Source organism: Nerophis ophidion, linkage group LG04 (genome assembly GCF_033978795.1).
Source record: "Nerophis ophidion isolate RoL-2023_Sa linkage group LG04, RoL_Noph_v1.0, whole genome shotgun sequence".
NCBI classification, from domain to species: Eukaryota; Metazoa; Chordata; class Actinopteri; order Syngnathiformes; family Syngnathidae; genus Nerophis; species Nerophis ophidion.
Genome location: NC_084614.1, coordinates 5,341,046 through 5,358,256, shown reverse-complemented (window position 1 = coordinate 5,358,256; position 17,211 = coordinate 5,341,046). Strand labels below are relative to the sequence as shown.

The 17,211-nt window shown below is 41.4% G+C and overlaps 1 protein-coding gene across 2 annotated transcripts in view; it reads left to right on the top strand.

The window, feature by feature from the left end:
* Positions 1 to 17,211, top strand: part of LOC133550788 (periostin-like) — a 92,740-nt gene that overhangs the window by 44,771 nt on the left and 30,758 nt on the right. For both annotated transcript variants that reach the window (XM_061896826.1, XM_061896827.1), the window contains exons 9-13: positions 190 to 402; positions 8,408 to 8,542; positions 8,623 to 8,771; positions 8,854 to 8,990; positions 14,786 to 14,916. In XM_061896826.1, the coding sequence (XP_061752810.1) occupies positions 190 to 402; positions 8,408 to 8,542; positions 8,623 to 8,771; positions 8,854 to 8,990; positions 14,786 to 14,916 (765 nt within the window). The remainder of the gene's footprint in view (positions 1 to 189; positions 403 to 8,407; positions 8,543 to 8,622; positions 8,772 to 8,853; positions 8,991 to 14,785; positions 14,917 to 17,211) is intronic.

Below are 17,211 nucleotides of genomic sequence, written 5' to 3'. Positions count from 1 at the left end.
TTGGCCGACGGCTCTCCTTGGAAGCGGGGTTGTTTTTCATGTCCCGATCAAATCTGTGTGGTTCTCACTGCTCCTTTTGGCGACAAGTACTGCAATCTCGTGTGTATACACTCTTACGAAGTGCCTCTTTATTTCCCGGGCCGTGTCAGCCGACGTTAACTGCGGGCTCTGCTTTGCCAACCTTCGCAGCCTTGGTGAACTACCACTTGCTGACCAGCGTCCAGTGCGCCGAGGCCATCATGGCGGGCACCGCGTACGAGACGGCCGAGGGCAGCTACATCGAGGTCGGCTGCGACGGCGACAGCCTGACGGTCAACGGCGTCAAGATGGTGCTGAAGAAGGACATCGTCACCACCAACGGAGTCATCCACCTCATCGACCAGGTGCTGGTGCCCAACTCGGGTAAGATGCAACACAGGAATGAATCGATCCGGGGGCGGACTACAGCCGGCCCTCAGGGGACTGCTTGGTAGTCGATTATAATTGAAACGGCAAAGGCGTAGGGATATCACGGGACAGAGTCCACATCCCAGGTGTCTTTAATGAAGGGGGAAAGGAATACAAAGGTCTGTCGCTGGGGTTTTTACAGCATGGTCTTGTCAAGACCATTGCCGAGGGAGTCGAATTAAAGACAGGGATTGTTTTGGTTAGGGTGAGCAAACAAATTCCAATGGTTGTTCTGTTTTACGTATCCGTTCTGGCCCTTGAATTGATCATAATTTCACCTTGCTGCTCCAAGATGTTATCAAATTTGCCCGACCCGTCATGACTTGGAGTCTATGGGCTCCTTGAACAGCTACCACCGTCGTCCGAGTTTCTCCGTAGACCAGGGCAAGGCTCAGTCCAATCAGATGACCAGTTATCACAGTTTTAAATAGAGAGATACTGTACCTCCAATGGGGGCAGCACGAGACGGCCGAGGGCAGCTACATCGAAGTCGGCTGCCACAGCGACAACCTGACGGTCAACGGCGTCAAGATGGTGCTGAAGAAGGACATCGTCACCACCAACGGAGTCATCCACCTCATCGACCAGGTGCTGGTGCCCAACTCGGGGAAGATTCAACACAGGATTGAATCGATCCGGGGACGGACTACAGCCCGACCTCAGGGGACTGCTTGTTAGTCAATCATAATTAAAACGGTGAAGGGGTGGGGATATCACGAGACCGAGTCCACATCCCAGATGTCTTTAATGAAGGGGGAAGGGAATACAAAAGGTCTGCCGCTGGGGTGTTTACAGACCATTGCCGAGGGAGTCGAATTAAAGACAGGGATTGTATTGGTTAGGGTGAGCAAACAAATTCCAATGGTTGTTCTGCTTTAGGTATCCGTTCTGGCCCTTGAATTGATTATAATTTGGCCTTGCTTCTCCAAGATGTTATCAAATTTGCCCGACCCGTCATGACTGGGAGCCTATGGGCTCCTTGAACAGCTACCACCGTCGTCCGAGTTTCTCCGTAGACCAGGGCAAGGCTCAGTCCAATCAGATGACCAGTTATCACAGTTCCAAATAGAGAGATACTTTATCTCCAATAGGGGCAGCACAGTGGTAGAGGGGTTAGTGCATCTGCCTCACAATACGAAGGTCCTGTGTAGTCCTGAGTTCAATTTCGGGATCTTTCTGTGTAGAGTTTGCATGTTCTTCCCGTGACTGCGCGGGTTCACTCCGGGTACTCCGGCTTCCTCCCACCTGGGGATAGGTTGACTGGCAACACTAAATGGTCCCTAGTGTGTGAATGTTGTCTGTCTATCTGTGTTGGACGTGTGACGAGGTGGCGACTTGTCCACGGTGTACGCCGCCTTCCGCCCGAATGCAGCTGAGATAGGCTCCAGCGACCCCAAAAGGGACAATCGGATGTATCTCCAATGTCTTTAACGGAAAAACCCACGCCAGGCTCACAACCCGCCACTTTCTCCCAAGAGTCCCTCATGGATCCAGCTCGGGTTCGGGGGAACCTGCCGTCAGCACCGGCAGGTTCCCCCGAACCCGAGCTTCTTGTCGAGAAGATCTTGTCAGTTTAGTTACGAGTTGGTCCATTTCCATGTTTACAATTCTGGAGGACAGTGCAAAAGAGAAGCTCTTAGACCAAGAGGCAAAGCATAGGGGAGAGGGAGGGGAAGTGTCCGCCTTGGTTGAGAGCCAGGAGAGCAAAACACGTGAACAAGGTGAGCAACAATAGCGGAGCAATCTTATAAAGACATTATTCAAATGTTCCGCACAACAGGGGGCATTTGAGTCCTCCCCTCAGCAAGACATGTTGGACAAGTTTTAATTGCTTGGGGAACACTTACTGGATGGAGGCGCTCATACGGCAAAAATTCCCACGGACCGACTCCAAAGTTTTGTAAAAAGTCTTCCAAGAAAAGTGGGTGTTGTTGAAGTTGCCACATTTTTCTTTACTTTTCACTTCCTGCGTTTTGTCCACATGTCTCGCTAACATGCTAATTGATTTCAACACTCGGAGCCATCTGGCAAGTATGTTGACTGTTCCAATGTTAGCATGCTATTGTTTTATGCTAGTATTTTAGCTCATTTTGTTGGTCTTTATCTAAAAATTGCTGTCGGTCTTCATCTAAGATTTGCAGATTTTTTTACTTGGTGCTTTCTTGCAAGAATGTTAACTTTTCCCATGTTAGCATGCTAATGTTTTATGCTAGCATTTTAACTCATGTTGTTGGTCTTTATCAAATAATTGCTGATTTTGTTACTTGGTGCTATCTTGCAGGAATGTCAACGTTTGCCATGTTAGCATGCTAATGTTTTATGCTAGCATTTTAGCTCATTTTGTTGATCTTTATCTGAAAATTGCTGATTTTGTTACTTGGTGCTATCTGTCAAGTATGTTAACTTTCCCCATGTTAGCATGTTAATGTTTTATGCTAGCATTTTAGCTCATTTTGTTGGTCTTCATCCAAGATTTAATTTTTTTACTTGGTGCTTTCTTGCAAAAATGTTAACTTTTCCCATGTTAGCATGCTAATGTTTTATGCCAGCATTTTAACTCATTGTGTTGGTCTTTATCAAAGAATTGCTGATTTTGTGACTTGGTGCTATCTTGCAGGAATGTCAACGTTTGCCATGTTAGCATGCTAATGTTTTATGCTAGCATTTAAGCTCATTTTTTTATCTTTATCTAAAAATTGCTGATTTAGTTACTTGGTGCTATCTGTCAAGTATGTTAACTTTTCCCATGTTAGCATGCTAATGTTTTATGCTAGAATTTTAGCTCATTTTGTTGGTCTTTATCTAAAAATTGAGCATTTTTTTACTTGGTGCCATCTGAAATGTATGTTGACTGTTCCACTGTTAGCATGCTAATGCTTTATGCTAGCATTTTAGCTCATTTTTTTGGGCTATATCTAAAAATTGCTGATTTTGTTACTTTGTGCAATCTTGCAAGAATTTTCATTTTTCTCATGTTAGGATGCCAATGTTTTATGCTAGCATTTTAGCTAATTTTGTTGGTCTTTATCTAAAAATTGCTGTCGGTCTTCATCTAAGATTTGCAGATTTTTTTACTTGGTGCTTTCTTGCAAGAATGTTAACTTTTCCCATGTTAGCATGCTAATGTTTTATGCTAGCATTTTAACTCATGTTGTTGGTCTTTATCAAATAATTGCTGATTTTGTTACTTGGTGCTATCTTGCAGGAATGTCAACGTTTGCCATGTTAGCATGCTAATGTTTTATGCTAGCATTTTAGCTCATTTTGTTGATCTTTATCTGAAAATTGCTGATTTTGTTACTTGGTGCTATCTGTCAAGTATGTTAACTTTCCCCATGTTAGCATGTTAATGTTTTATGCTAGCATTTTAGCTCATTTTGTTGGTCTTCATCCAAGATTTAATTTTTTTACTTGGTGCTTTCTTGCAAAAATGTTAACTTTTCCCATGTTAGCATGCTAATGTTTTATGCCAGCATTTTAACTCATTGTGTTGGTCTTTATCAAAGAATTGCTGATTTTGTGACTTGGTGCTATCTTGCAGGAATGTCAACGTTTGCCATGTTAGCATGCTAATGTTTTATGCTAGCATTTAAGCTCATTTTTTTATCTTTATCTAAAAATTGCTGATTTAGTTACTTGGTGCTATCTGTCAAGTATGTTAACTTTTCCCATGTTAGCATGCTAATGTTTTATGCTAGAATTTTAGCTCATTTTGTTGGTCTTTATCTAAAAATTGAGCATTTTTTTACTTGGTGCCATCTGAAATGTATGTTGACTGTTCCACTGTTAGCATGCTAATGCTTTATGCTAGCATTTTAGCTCATTTTTTTGGGCTATATCTAAAAATTGCTGATTTTGTTACTTTGTGCAATCTTGCAAGAATTTTCATTTTTCTCATGTTAGGATGCCAATGTTTTATGCTAGCATTTTAGCTAATTTTGTTGGTCTTTATCTAAAAATTGAGCATTTTGTTACTTTGTGCCATCTGGAATGTATGTTGACTGTTCCACTGTTAGCATGCTAATGCTTTATGCTAGCATTTTAGCTCATTTCTTGGGGGCTATATCTAAAACTTGCTGATTTTGTTACTTTGTGCAATCTTGCAAGAATTTTAATTTTTCTCATGTTAGCATGCCAATGTTTTATGCTAGCATTTTAGCTAATTTTGTTGGTCTTTATCTAAAAATTGAGCATTTTGTTACTTGGTGCCATCTGGAAGGTATGTTGACTGTTCCACTGTTAGCATGCTAATGCTTTATGCTAGCATTTTAGCTCATTTTTTTGGGGCTATATCTAAAAATTGCTGATATTGTTACTTTGTGCAATCTTGCAAGAATTTTAATTTTTCTCATGTTAGCATGCTAATGTTTTATGCTAGCTTTTTAGCTTATTTTGTTTGTCTTTATCTAAAAATTGCGGATTTTCTTACTTGGTGCTATCTTGCAGGTATGTCAAATGTTTGCCATGTTAGCATGCTAATGTTTTTTGCTAGCATTTTAGCTCATTTTGTTTAAATTTATCTGAAAATTGCTGATTTTGTTACTTTATGCAATCTTGCAAGAATTTTCATTTTTCTCATGTTAGTATGCTAATGTTTTATGCTAGCATTTTAACTTATTTTGTTTGTCTTTATCTAAAAATTGCGGATTTTCTTACTTGGTGCTATCTTGCAGGTATGTCAAATGTTTGCCATGTTAGCATGATAATGTTCTATGCTAGCATTTTAGCTCATTTTGTTGAACTTTATCTGAAAATTGCTGATTTTGTTACTCTGTGCCATCTGGCAAGTATGTAAACTTTTCTAATGTTAGCATACTAATGCTAGGACGCATCAAGTCCTCAATATATGACTGAGGTGTGTACCTACAAAATTTGTTAAAAATAAAATCTAGCGTTCTAATGCTAACCGGTATCATTCGCCAGTTAACAATAGAAGTGTATAACTGCAAAATTCGCACACAAAAAAAATACCTTGCATGCTAATGTTTTATGCTAGCTTTTTAACTCATTTTGTTGGTCTTTATCTAAGAATTGCTGATTTTCTTACTTGGTGCTATCTTGCAGGAATGTCAACGTTTGCCATGTTAGCATGCTAATGTTTTATGCTAGCATTTTAGCTCATTTTGTTGATGTTTATCTGAAAATTGCTGATTTTGTTACACGGTGCCATCTGTCAAGTATGTTAACTTTTTCCATGTTAGCATGCTAATGTTTTATGCTAGCATTTTAGCTCATTTTGTTGATGTTTATCTGAAAATTGCTGATTTTGCTACACGGTGCTATCCGTCAAGTATGTTAACTTTTCCTATGTTAGCATGCTAATGTTTTATGCTAGCATTTTAGCTAATTTTTTGGGGCTATATCTAAAAATTCCTGATTTTGTTACTTTGTGCAATCTTGCAGGAATTCTAATTTTTCTCATGTTAGCATGCTAATGTTTTATGCTAGCATTTTAGCTAATTTTTTGGGGCTATATTTAAAAATTCCTGATTTTGTTACTTTGTGCAATCTTGCAGAATTCAAATTTTTCTCATGGTAGCATGCTAATGTTTTATGCTAGCATTTTAGCTTATTTGGTTGGTCTTTATCTAAAAATTGCGGATTTTCTTACTTGGTGCTATCTTGCAGGTATGTTAAATGTTTGCCATGTTAGCATGCTAATGTTTTTTGCTAGCATTTTAGCTCATTTTGTTTAAATTTATCTGAAAATTGCTGATTTTGTTACTTTATGCAATCTTGCAAGAATTTTCATTTTTCTCATGTTAGTATGCTAATGTTTTATGCTAGCATTTTAACTTATTTTGTTTGTCTTTATCTAAAAATTGCGGATTTTCTTACTTGGTGCTATCTTGCAGGTATGTCAAATGTTTGCCATGTTAGCATGATAATGTTCTATGCTAGCATTTTAGCTCATTTTGTTGAACTTTATCTGAAAATTGCTGATTTTGTTACTCTGTGCCATCTGGCAAGTATGTAAACTTTTCTAATGTTAGCATGCTAATGCTAGGACGCATCAAGTCCTCAATATATGACTGAGTTGTGTACCTACAAAATTTGTTAAAAATAAAATCTAGCGTTCTAATGCTAACCGGTATCATTCGCCAGTTAACAATAGAAGTGTATAACTGCAAAATTCGCACACACAAAAAATACCTTGCATGCTAATGTTTTATGCTAGCTTTTTAACTCATTTTGTTGGTCTTTATCTAAGAATTGCTGATTTTCTTACTTGGTGCTATCTTGCAGGAATATCAACGTTTGCCATGTTAGCATGCTAATGTTTTATGCTAGCATTTTAGCTCATTTTGTTGATGTTTATCTGAAAATTGCTGATTTTGTTACACGGTGCTATCCGTCAAGTATGTTAACTTTTTCCATGTTAGCATGCTAATGTTTTATGCTAGCATTTTAGCTAATTTTTGGGGCTATATCTAAAAATTGCTGATTTTGTTACTTTGTGCAATCTTGCAAGAATTTTAATTTTTCTCATGTTAGCATGCTAATGTTTTATGCTAGCATTTTAGCTAGTTGTGTTGGTCTTTATCTAAAAATTGTGGATTTTCTTACTTGGTGCTATCTTGCAGGTATGTCAAATGTTTGCCATGTTAGCATGCTAATGTTTTATGCTAGCATTTTAGCTCATTGTGTTGAACTTTATCTGAAAATTGCTGATTTTGTTACTCGGTGCCATCTGGCAAGTATGTAAACTTTTCTAATGTTAGCATGCTAATGTTAGCATGCTAATGCTAGGACGCATCAAGTCCTCAATATATGACTGAGGTGTGTACCTGCAAAATTAGTTAAAAATAAAATCTAGCATTCTAATGCTAACCGGTATCATTCGCCAGTTAACAAAAGAAGTGTATAACTGCAAAATTCGCACACACAAAAAAAATACCTTGCATGCTAATGTTTTATGCTGGCTTTTTAACTCATTTTGTTGTTCTTTATCTAAGAATTGCTGATTTTCTTACTTAGTGCTATCTTGCAGGAATGTCAACGTTTGCCATGTTAGCATGCTAATATTTTATGCTAGCATTTTAGCTCATTTTGTTGATGTTTATCTAAAAATTGCGGATTTTGTTACTTGGTGCTATCCGTCAAGTATGTTAACTTTTCCCATGTTAGCATGCTAATGTTTTATGCTAGCATTTTAGCTAATTTTTGGGGGCTATATCTAAAAATTGCTGATTTTGTTACTTTGTGCAATCTTGCAAGAATTTTAATTTTTCTCATGTTAGCATGCTAATGTTTTATGCTAGCATTTTAGCTAATTTTGTTGGTCTTTATCTAAAAATTGTGGATTTTCTTACTTGGTGCTATCTTGCAGGTATGTCAAATGTTTGCCATGTTAGCATGCTAATGTTTTTTTGCTAGCATTTTAGCTCATTTTGTTTAAATTTATCTGAAAATTGCTGATTTTGTTACTTTGTGCAATCTTGCAAGAATTTTCATTTTTCTCATGTTAGCATGCCAATGTTTTATGCTAGCATTTTAGCTAATTTTGTTGGTCTTTATCTAAAAATTGTGGATTTTCTTACTTGGTGCTATCTTGCAGGTATGTCAAATGTTTGCTATGTTAGCATGCTAATCTTTATGCTAGCATTTTAGCTCATTTTGTTGGACTTTATCTGAAAATTGATGATTTTGTTACTCGGTGCCGTCTGGCAAGTATGTAAATTTTCTAATGTTAGCATGCTAATGCTAGGATGCATCAAGTCCTCAATATATGTGTGTACCTACAAAATTAGTTAAAAATAAAATCTAGCGTTTTAATGCTAACCGGTATCATTCGCCAGTTAACAAAAAAAGTGCATAACTGCAAAATTCGCACACAAAAAAAAAATACCTAGCATGCTAATTTTAGAATGCTAAAAAAAAATGTTTGGGCCGCACTTTGGACCCCCCGGATTCAAACTCATGGACATGTTGCTTAAATTGTCCTCATGTTGTCTCCCAGCCAAGGACGTGACGGAGCTGATGGGCGACTCCCAGAGCACCTTCCACGACATGGTGTCAGACCTGGACCTGGCCGCGGCCTTGGGTCCCAAGACGGAGTACACGCTCCTCGCCCCCGTCAACGCCGCCTTCACCAGTGAGAACTTTTTCTCTTTCTCGTGTTCTGTTCAGCGTCTCGCCAAGCGCGAGTTCACGCCTTTGAGCTGTGTTGGTCAGACGAGGTGATGGCCACGGACCAGACGCTGCTGAAGCTCCTCCTCCAGAACCACGTCCTCAAGCTCAAGGTCACGCTGGGCCAGCTCTACAATGGCCAGCTGCTGGAGACGCTGGCCGGGAAGTTCCTGCGGGTCTTCATCTACCGCACGGTAAGGGGGGGGGGCCGGTCCTCGGTCCGCATCGCCCGTCTTGTCCTTGCCGACGCGGGTGTGTGTGTTTTTTTGGCGGCAGGCGGTGTGCATCGAGAACGCCTGCATGGTGCGAGGCAGCAAGGAAGGAAGCAACGGCGTCCTCCACCTCATCAGGTCCATCATCAGACCCTCGGAGAAGACCACCTACCAGATCCTGAAGGTGGACGGACGCTTTAAGTGAGAAGCCGTCCTGCGTGTTCTTATCCTTTTTGCAATGCAGTCTGCCGAAAACGATGGAAAGCACCACGTTACGTTGCAACTCTTGCCGTGGTCCAAGTTGGAATTGTCACCTTAATGGCCACCTTAAATGACGTGACGGGCCGACTTAAATGATGCAGCGGCGCACCTGAATAATTCGGCGGGACACTTTAAATGAGGCGGATTTAAATGAGGCGGAGGGCCACGTTAAATGTTGCGGCGGTGCACCTTAAAGAAAGTGGAGGGCCACCTTGAATCACGTGGCGGGCTACCTTAAATGATGTGGCGGGCCACCTTGGGCAACCACAAATGATTCGGAGGGCCAGTTTAAATGATGCAGCGGTGCACCTTAAAGGAAGCGGCGGGCCACAATAAATTATTTGGTGTGCCACATTAAATGAAGCGGCGGGCGACCTTAAATAACGTGACGGGCCAACTTAAATGATGCAGCGGCGCACCTACATAATTTGGCGGGACACTTTAAATGAGGCGGAGGGCCACGTTAAATGATGCGGCCGTTCACCTTAAAGAAAGTGGCGGGCCACCTTGAATGACACCTTGGGCCACCACAAATGATTCGGAGGGCCACCTTAATGATGGAGCAGTGCACCTTAAAGGAAGCGGCGGGCCACATTAAATTATGTGGCGTGCCACCTTAAATGAAACGTCGGGCGACCTTAAATGATGTGGCGGGCTACCTTAAATGACGTGGTGGGCCACTTTTAAAGATTATGTGGCGCACATTAAATTATTTGGCGGGCCACTTTAAATAAGGCAGTGGGCCAATTAAATGATGTGGCGGTGCACTTTAAATTATTTGGCAGGCTACATTAAATTATTTGGCGGGCTACATTAAATGACGTGGGAGGCCATCTAAATAATGCAGCGGTTTATCTTAAATTGCGCACATTAAATTATGCAACGGGCCACGTTAAATGGTAAATAATTCGGCGGGACATTTTAAATGAGGCGCAGGGCCACGTTAAATGTCGCGGCGGGCGACCTTAAATAATGTGGCGGGCCACTTTAAAAGATGTGGCGGGCGACCTTAAATGTTGCGGCGGGCGACCTTAAATAATGTGGCAGGCTACCTTAAATGACGTGGTGGGCCACTTTTAAAGATTATGTGGCGCACATTAAATTATTTGGCGGGCCACGTTAAATAAGGCAGTGGGCCATCTTAAATGTTGTGGCGGTGCACCTTAAATTATTTGTCAGGCCTCATTAAATTATTTGGCGGTCTACATTAAATGATGTGGCAGGCCATATTAATTAATGCAGGGGTTTATCTTAAAATGCGCACATTAAATTATGCAACGGGCCACGTTAAATGGTAAATAATTGCGGCGGGACATTTTAAATGAGGCGGAGGGCCACATTAAATGCTGCGGCGGTGCACCTTAAAGGAAGCTGCGGGCCACATTAAATGATGTGGCGGGCGACCTTAAATGATGTGGCGGGCGACCTTAAATGATGTAGCGGGCTACCTTAAATGATGTGGTGGGTCACGTTTAAAGATTATGTGGCGCACATTAAATTATTTGGCGGGCCACATTAAATAGGGCAGTGGGCCAACTTAAATGATGTGGCGGTGCACCTTAAATTATTTGGCAGGCCAAATTAAATTTTTTGGCGGTCCACATTAAATTATTTGGCGGGCTACATTAAATGATGTGGCAGGCCATTTAAATAATGCAGTGGTTTACCTTAAATTGCGCGCATTAAATTATGCAACGGGCCACGTTAAATGGTAAATAATTCGGCGGGACATTTTAAATGACGCGGAGGGCCACATTAATTTTGCCGGCGGTGCACCTTAAATGAAGCGGCGGGCGACCTCAAATAACGTGGCGGGCCACTTTAAATGAAGTGGCAAGCTACCTTAAATGACGTGGTGGGCCAATTTTAAAGATTATGTGGCGCACATTAAATTATTTGGCGGGCCACATTAAATAAGGCAGTGGGCCAACTTAAATGATGTGGCGGTGCACCTTAAATCATTTGGCAGGCCACAATTAAATTATTTGGCGGTCCACGTTAAATTATTTGGCGGGCTACATTAAATGATGTGGCAGGCCATATAAATAATGCAGCGGTGTATCTTAAATTGCGCATATTAAATCATGCAACGGGCCACTTAAATGGTAAATAATTCGGCGGGACATTTTAAATGATGCGGAGGGCCACGTTAAATGTTGCAGCGGTGCACCTTAAAGGATGCGGCGTGCCACATTAAATTAAGTGGCGTGCCACCTTAAATGAAGTGGCGGGCGACCTCAAATAATGTGGCGGGCCACTTTAAATGATGTGGCAGGCTACCTTAAATGACGTGGTGGGCCACCTTTAAAGATTATGTGGCGCACGTTAAATTATTTGGCGGGCCACGTTAAATAATGCAGTGGGCCATTTTAAATGCTGTGGCGGTGCACCTTAAATTATTTGGCGGGCCACATTAAATGATGTGGTAGGCCAAATTAAATAATGCAGCTGTTTATCTTAAATTGTGCACATTAGATTATGCAACGGGCCACATTAAATGGTGCAGCAGGCCACGTAAATGACGCGGTGGGCCACATTAAAGGAAGTGGCAAACCACATTAAACTATGCGGCGGGTTACATTAAATGATGAATTGGCACACTTTAAATATTGTGGAGGGCCACTTTAAAGGAAGTGGCAAACCACATTAAACTATGCGGCGGGTTACATTAAATGATGAATTGGCACATTTTAAATGATGTGGAGGGCCACTTTAAAGGATGTGGCAAACCACATTAAACTACGCGGCGGGTTACATTAAATGATGAATTGGCACACCTTAAATGATGTGGAGGGCCAAATTAAATGATGTAGCGGCCCACCTTAAATAATGCAGCGGCGCATCCTTAAATAATGCTGCCGCCAACATTTAATTAATCTATGTGGCGCGCCACGTTAAATGAATAATGTGGCGGGCTACCTTAAATGATGCGGCGGGCCCCCTTTGGGCCACAATAAATGATTCGGAGGGCCGCTTAATGATACAGCGGCACATCTTAAATGATGTGGCGGTGCACCACAAAGGAAGCGGCGGTCCACATGAAATTATGTGGTGGGCCACAATAAACGAGGCAGTGGCGCACCTTAAATGATGTGGAGGGCCACATTAAATGATGTAGAGGTCTACCTTAAATAATGCTGCGGCCAACATTTGATTAATGTATGTGACACGCCACATTAAATGTTGCGGCAGGCCACGTTGAATAACGTGGCGGGCTACCTTAAATGATGTGGCAGGCCCCTTTGGGCCACAATAAATGATTCGGAGGGCCACTTAATGATGCAGCGGCACATCTTAAATGACGTGGTGGTGCACCACAAAGGAACGGCGGGTCACATGAAATTATGTGGCGGGCCACGATAAACGAGGCAGTGGCGCACATTAAATGATGTGGAGGGCCACCTTAAATGATGTAGAGGTCCACCTTAAATAATGCTCCGGCAAACATTTAATTAATGTATGTGACACGCCACATTAAATCATGCGGCAGGCCACTTTGAATAATGTGGCGGGCTACCTTAAATGATGTGGCAGGCCCCTTTGGGCCACAATAAATGATTCGGAGGGCCACTTAATGATGCAGCGGCACATCTTAAATGACGTGGCGGTGCACCACAAAAGGAACGGCGGGTCACATGAAATTATGTGGCGGGCCACAATAAACGAGGCAGTGGCGCACATTAAATGACGTGGAGGGCCACCTTAAATGATGTAGAGTTCCACATTAAATAATGCTGCGGCCAACATTTAATTAATGTATGTGACACGCCAAATCAAATGTTGCGGCAGTCCACGTTGAATAACGTGGCGGGCTACCTTAAATGATGTGGCAGGCCCCTTTGGGCCACGATAAATGATTCGGAGGGCCACTTAATTATGCAGCGGCACATCTTAAATGACGTGGCGGTGCACCACAAAGGAACGGCGGGTCACATGAAATTATGTGGCGGGCCACAATAAACGAGGCAGTGGCGCACATTAAATGACGTGGAGGGCCACATTAAATGATGTAGAGTTCCACATTAAATAATGCTGCGGCCAACATTTAATTAATGTATGTGACACGCCGCATTAAATGTTGCGGCAGTCCACGTTGAATAGCGTGGCGGGCTACCTTAAATGATGTGGCGGGCCCCTTTGGGCCACAATAAATGATTCGGAGGGCCACTTAATGATGCAGCGGCACATCTTAAATGACGTGGCGGTGCACCACAAAGGAAGCGGCGGGTCACATGAAATTATGTGGCGGGCCACATTAAACGAGGCAGTGGCGCACATTAAATGATGTGGAGGGCCACCTTAAATGATGTAGAGGTGCACCTTAAATAATGTTGCGGCCAACATTTAATTAATGCATGTGACACGCCACATTAATTGTCGCGGCAGGCCACATTGAATAACGTGGCGGGCTACCTTAAATGATGTGGCGGGCCCCCTTGGGTCACGATAAATGATTCGGAGGGCAACTTTAAATGATGCGGCGGTGCACCTCAAAGGAAGCGGCGGTGCACCTCAAAGGAAGCGGCGGGCCACATTAAATTGTGTGGAGGGCCATGTTAAATTATATGGCAGGCCACATTAAATTATAAGGCGGGCCACATTAAACGAGGCAGTGGCGCACCTAAAATAATGTGAAGGGCCACATTTATGCAGTGGCACATCTTAAATTGCGCACATTAAATTTTGCAGCGTGCCACATTTAATGATGCGGTGGTACATTTTAAATGTGACGGGCCCCCTTTAGGCCACCATAAATGATTCGGAGGGCCACTTTAAATGATGCAGCGGTGCACCTCAAAGGAAGCGGCGGGCCACATTAAATTATGTGGAGGGCCACATTAAATTATATGGTGGGCCACTTCAAATTATATGGTGGGCCACTTCAAATTATATGGCGGGCCACATTAAACGAGGCAGTGGCGCACCTTAAATGATGTGAAGGGCCACATTTATGCAGTGGCACAGCTTAAATTGCGCAGCGGGCCACATTAAATGACGTGGCGGTGCACCTCAAAGGAAGCGGCGGGCCACATTAAATTATGTGGAGGGCCACGTTAAATTAAATGGCGGGCCACATTAAATTAAATGGCGGGCCACATTAAATTATATTTCGGGCCACATTAAATGAGGCAGTGGCGCACCTTAAATGATGTGAAGGGCCACGTTTATGCAGTGGCACATCTTAAATTGCGCACATTAAATTATGCAGCGGGCCACATTAAATGACGCGGCGGTGCACCTCAAAGGAAGCGGCGGGCCACATTAAATTATGTGGAGGGCCACATCAAATTATATGGCGGGCCACATTAAACGAGGCAGTGGCGCACCTTAAATGATGTGAAGGGCCACATTAATGCAGTGGCACATCTTAAATTGCGCACATTAAATTATGCAACGGGCCACATTAAATGATGCCGCGGCACACCTTAAATGATGACATTTTGCTGACATGTTTTAAATGTGTTACTCTAGATGCCACGGTGTCACAACGTACCAGGTGCAGGGAGAAGAAAGTGTGTTAACTTTCAGTTTCGATCGCCAAAAGCATGAGAGACGGGCAACCAAGATCAACACTTGTTTGTTTTTTTTGTGTAAAAAAAAAAAAAAAAAGGTTAATCTTGCATTTTAGTCTCCTCTTGAGGAACCTGGGAAGTCTCTCCCCCACTAAAGAAAGGCAGCATGCTGGTCTAGAAGCCTTATTGCTTTTTGAGTGAGTCCCCAACTGTCTTGTGCAGAGTCTTCCTGTCCCTGATGGAGACGGCAGGTCTGACGGAGCTCCTGAAGCAGGAAGGCTCCTTCACCGTCTTCGCGCCCACGGACGAGGCCTTCAGGGAGCTCAGCCAGGAAGACATGGCGCTGCTCAAAAGTCAGTGTGTCACCTTCAAATCGGTCCCCCTCCGGGATTTTTACGCACTCGCGCCCATTCGAGCAAATTCAACACCGTAATTAACACGTACTTTTTATATTATGTTAACATTGGGAGTGGAGTTTCATGTGCAATGCTGACAGGTTACATGTTAGAGATGTTGAAGTGTGATGATAATAACAAAATCTGGCGCCATAGATACAAATGTTCCTGGCATGCAAATGAATGCACTTTTTAAAGCATAAAACATACCTGGAGAATGTCTGCAACTTGTGGACTACATAGCAACTTGGTACTTGACGCATGCTAAGTTAGCATGCTACCTTTTTACACTTTATTTTTTTTAGCTAAATTTGCACCTTAGAGTCATAAAACTTAGTGCCAACTTTTTAAAGCCAATTTTGTCGTTAAACACGCCCAAAATCATATTTTAGTTGTTGGCACATGCTAACCTTTTTAGCATGCTAACTTTTTTTAGCTAATTTTGCACCTTAGAGTCATAAACTTAGTACCAACTATTTAAAGCCAATGTTGTCATTAAACACCCCTGAGTCAAATTTTAGTATTTGGCACATGCTAACCTTTTTAGCATGCTAACTTTTTTTAGCTAATTTTGCATCTTAGAGTCATAAACTTAGTACCAACTATTTAAAGCCAATGTTGTCATTAAACACCCCTGAGTCAAATTTTAGTAGTTGGCTCCTGCTAACTTTTTTTAGCTAATTTTGCACCTTAGAGTCATAAAACTTAGTGCCAACTTTTTAAAGCCAATTTTGTCGTTAAACACGTCCAAAATCATATTTTAGTAGTTGGCACATGCTAACCTGTTTAGCATGCTAACTTTTTTTAGCTAATTTTGCACCTTAGAGTCATAAAACTTAGTACCAACTACTTAAAGCCAATTTTGTCATTAAACACCCCTGAGTCAAATGTTAGTAGTTGGCACAAGCTAACTTTTTTTAGCTAATTTTGCACCTTAGAGTCATAAAACGTAGTACCAACTTTTTAATGCCAATTTTGTCGTTAAACACCCCTGAGTCAAATTTTAGTTGTTGGCAGATGCTAACCCTTTTAGCATGCTAACTTATTTTTTTAGCTAATTTTGCACCTTAGAGTCATAAAACTTCGTACCAACTTTTTAAAGCCAATTTTGTCGTTAAACACCCCTGAGTCATATTTTAGTAGTTGGCACATGCTAACCTTTTTAGCATGCTAACTTTTTTTTTTAGCTAATTTTGCACCCGAGAGTCATAAAACTTAGTACCAACTATTTAAAGCCAATGTTGTCGTTAAACACCCCAGAGTCATATTTTAGTAGTTGGCACATGCTAACCTTTTCAGCATGCTAACTTTTTTTTTTTAGCTAATTTTGCACCCGAGAGTCATAAAACTTAGTGCCAACCTTTTAAAGCCAATTTTGTCGTTAAACACCCCTGAGTCATATTTTAGTAGTTGGCACATGCTAACCTTTTTAGCATGCAAACTTTTTTTATTTTCTTAGCTAATTGTACACTTTTATTGGCTAGTTTAGCACCTTAAAGTCATAACTCTTGGTACTTGGCCACATGCTAACTTTTGGAGCAATTTTTTTAATTATACACCTTAGAGTCATAACTTGGTATTTGACACATGCTAACCTTTTAAGCATGCTAACTTTTTCAGCTGATTCTACACTCAATTTTTTTAGCTAATTTTGCACCTTAGAGTCGTAAAATTTAGTACCAACTTTTTAAAGCCAATTTTGTCGTTAAAAACCCCTGAGTCAAATTTTAGTAGTTGGCACATGCTAACCTTTTTAGCATGCAAACTTTTTTTATTTTCTTAGCTAATTGTACACTTTTATTGGCTAGTTTAGCACCTTAAAGTCATAACTCTTGGTACTTGGCCACATGCTAACTTTTGGAGCAATTTTTTTAATTATACACCTTAGAGTCATAACTTGGTATTTGACACATGCTAACCTTTTAAGCATGCTAACTTTTTCAGCTGATTCTACACTCAATTTTTTTAGCTAATTTTGCACCTTAGAGTCGTAAAATTCAGTACCAACTTTTTAAAGCCAATTTTGTCGTTAAAAACCCCAGAGTAAAATGTTAGTAGTTGGCACATGCTAACCTTTTCAGCATGCTAACTTTTTTTAGCTAATTTTGCACCTTAGAGTCATAAAACTTAGTACCAACTTTTTAAAGCCAATGTTGTCATTAAACACCCCTGAGTCAAATTTTAGTAGTTGGCACCTGCTAACTTTTTTTTAGCTAATTTTGCACCTTAAAGTCATGAAACTTAGTACCAACT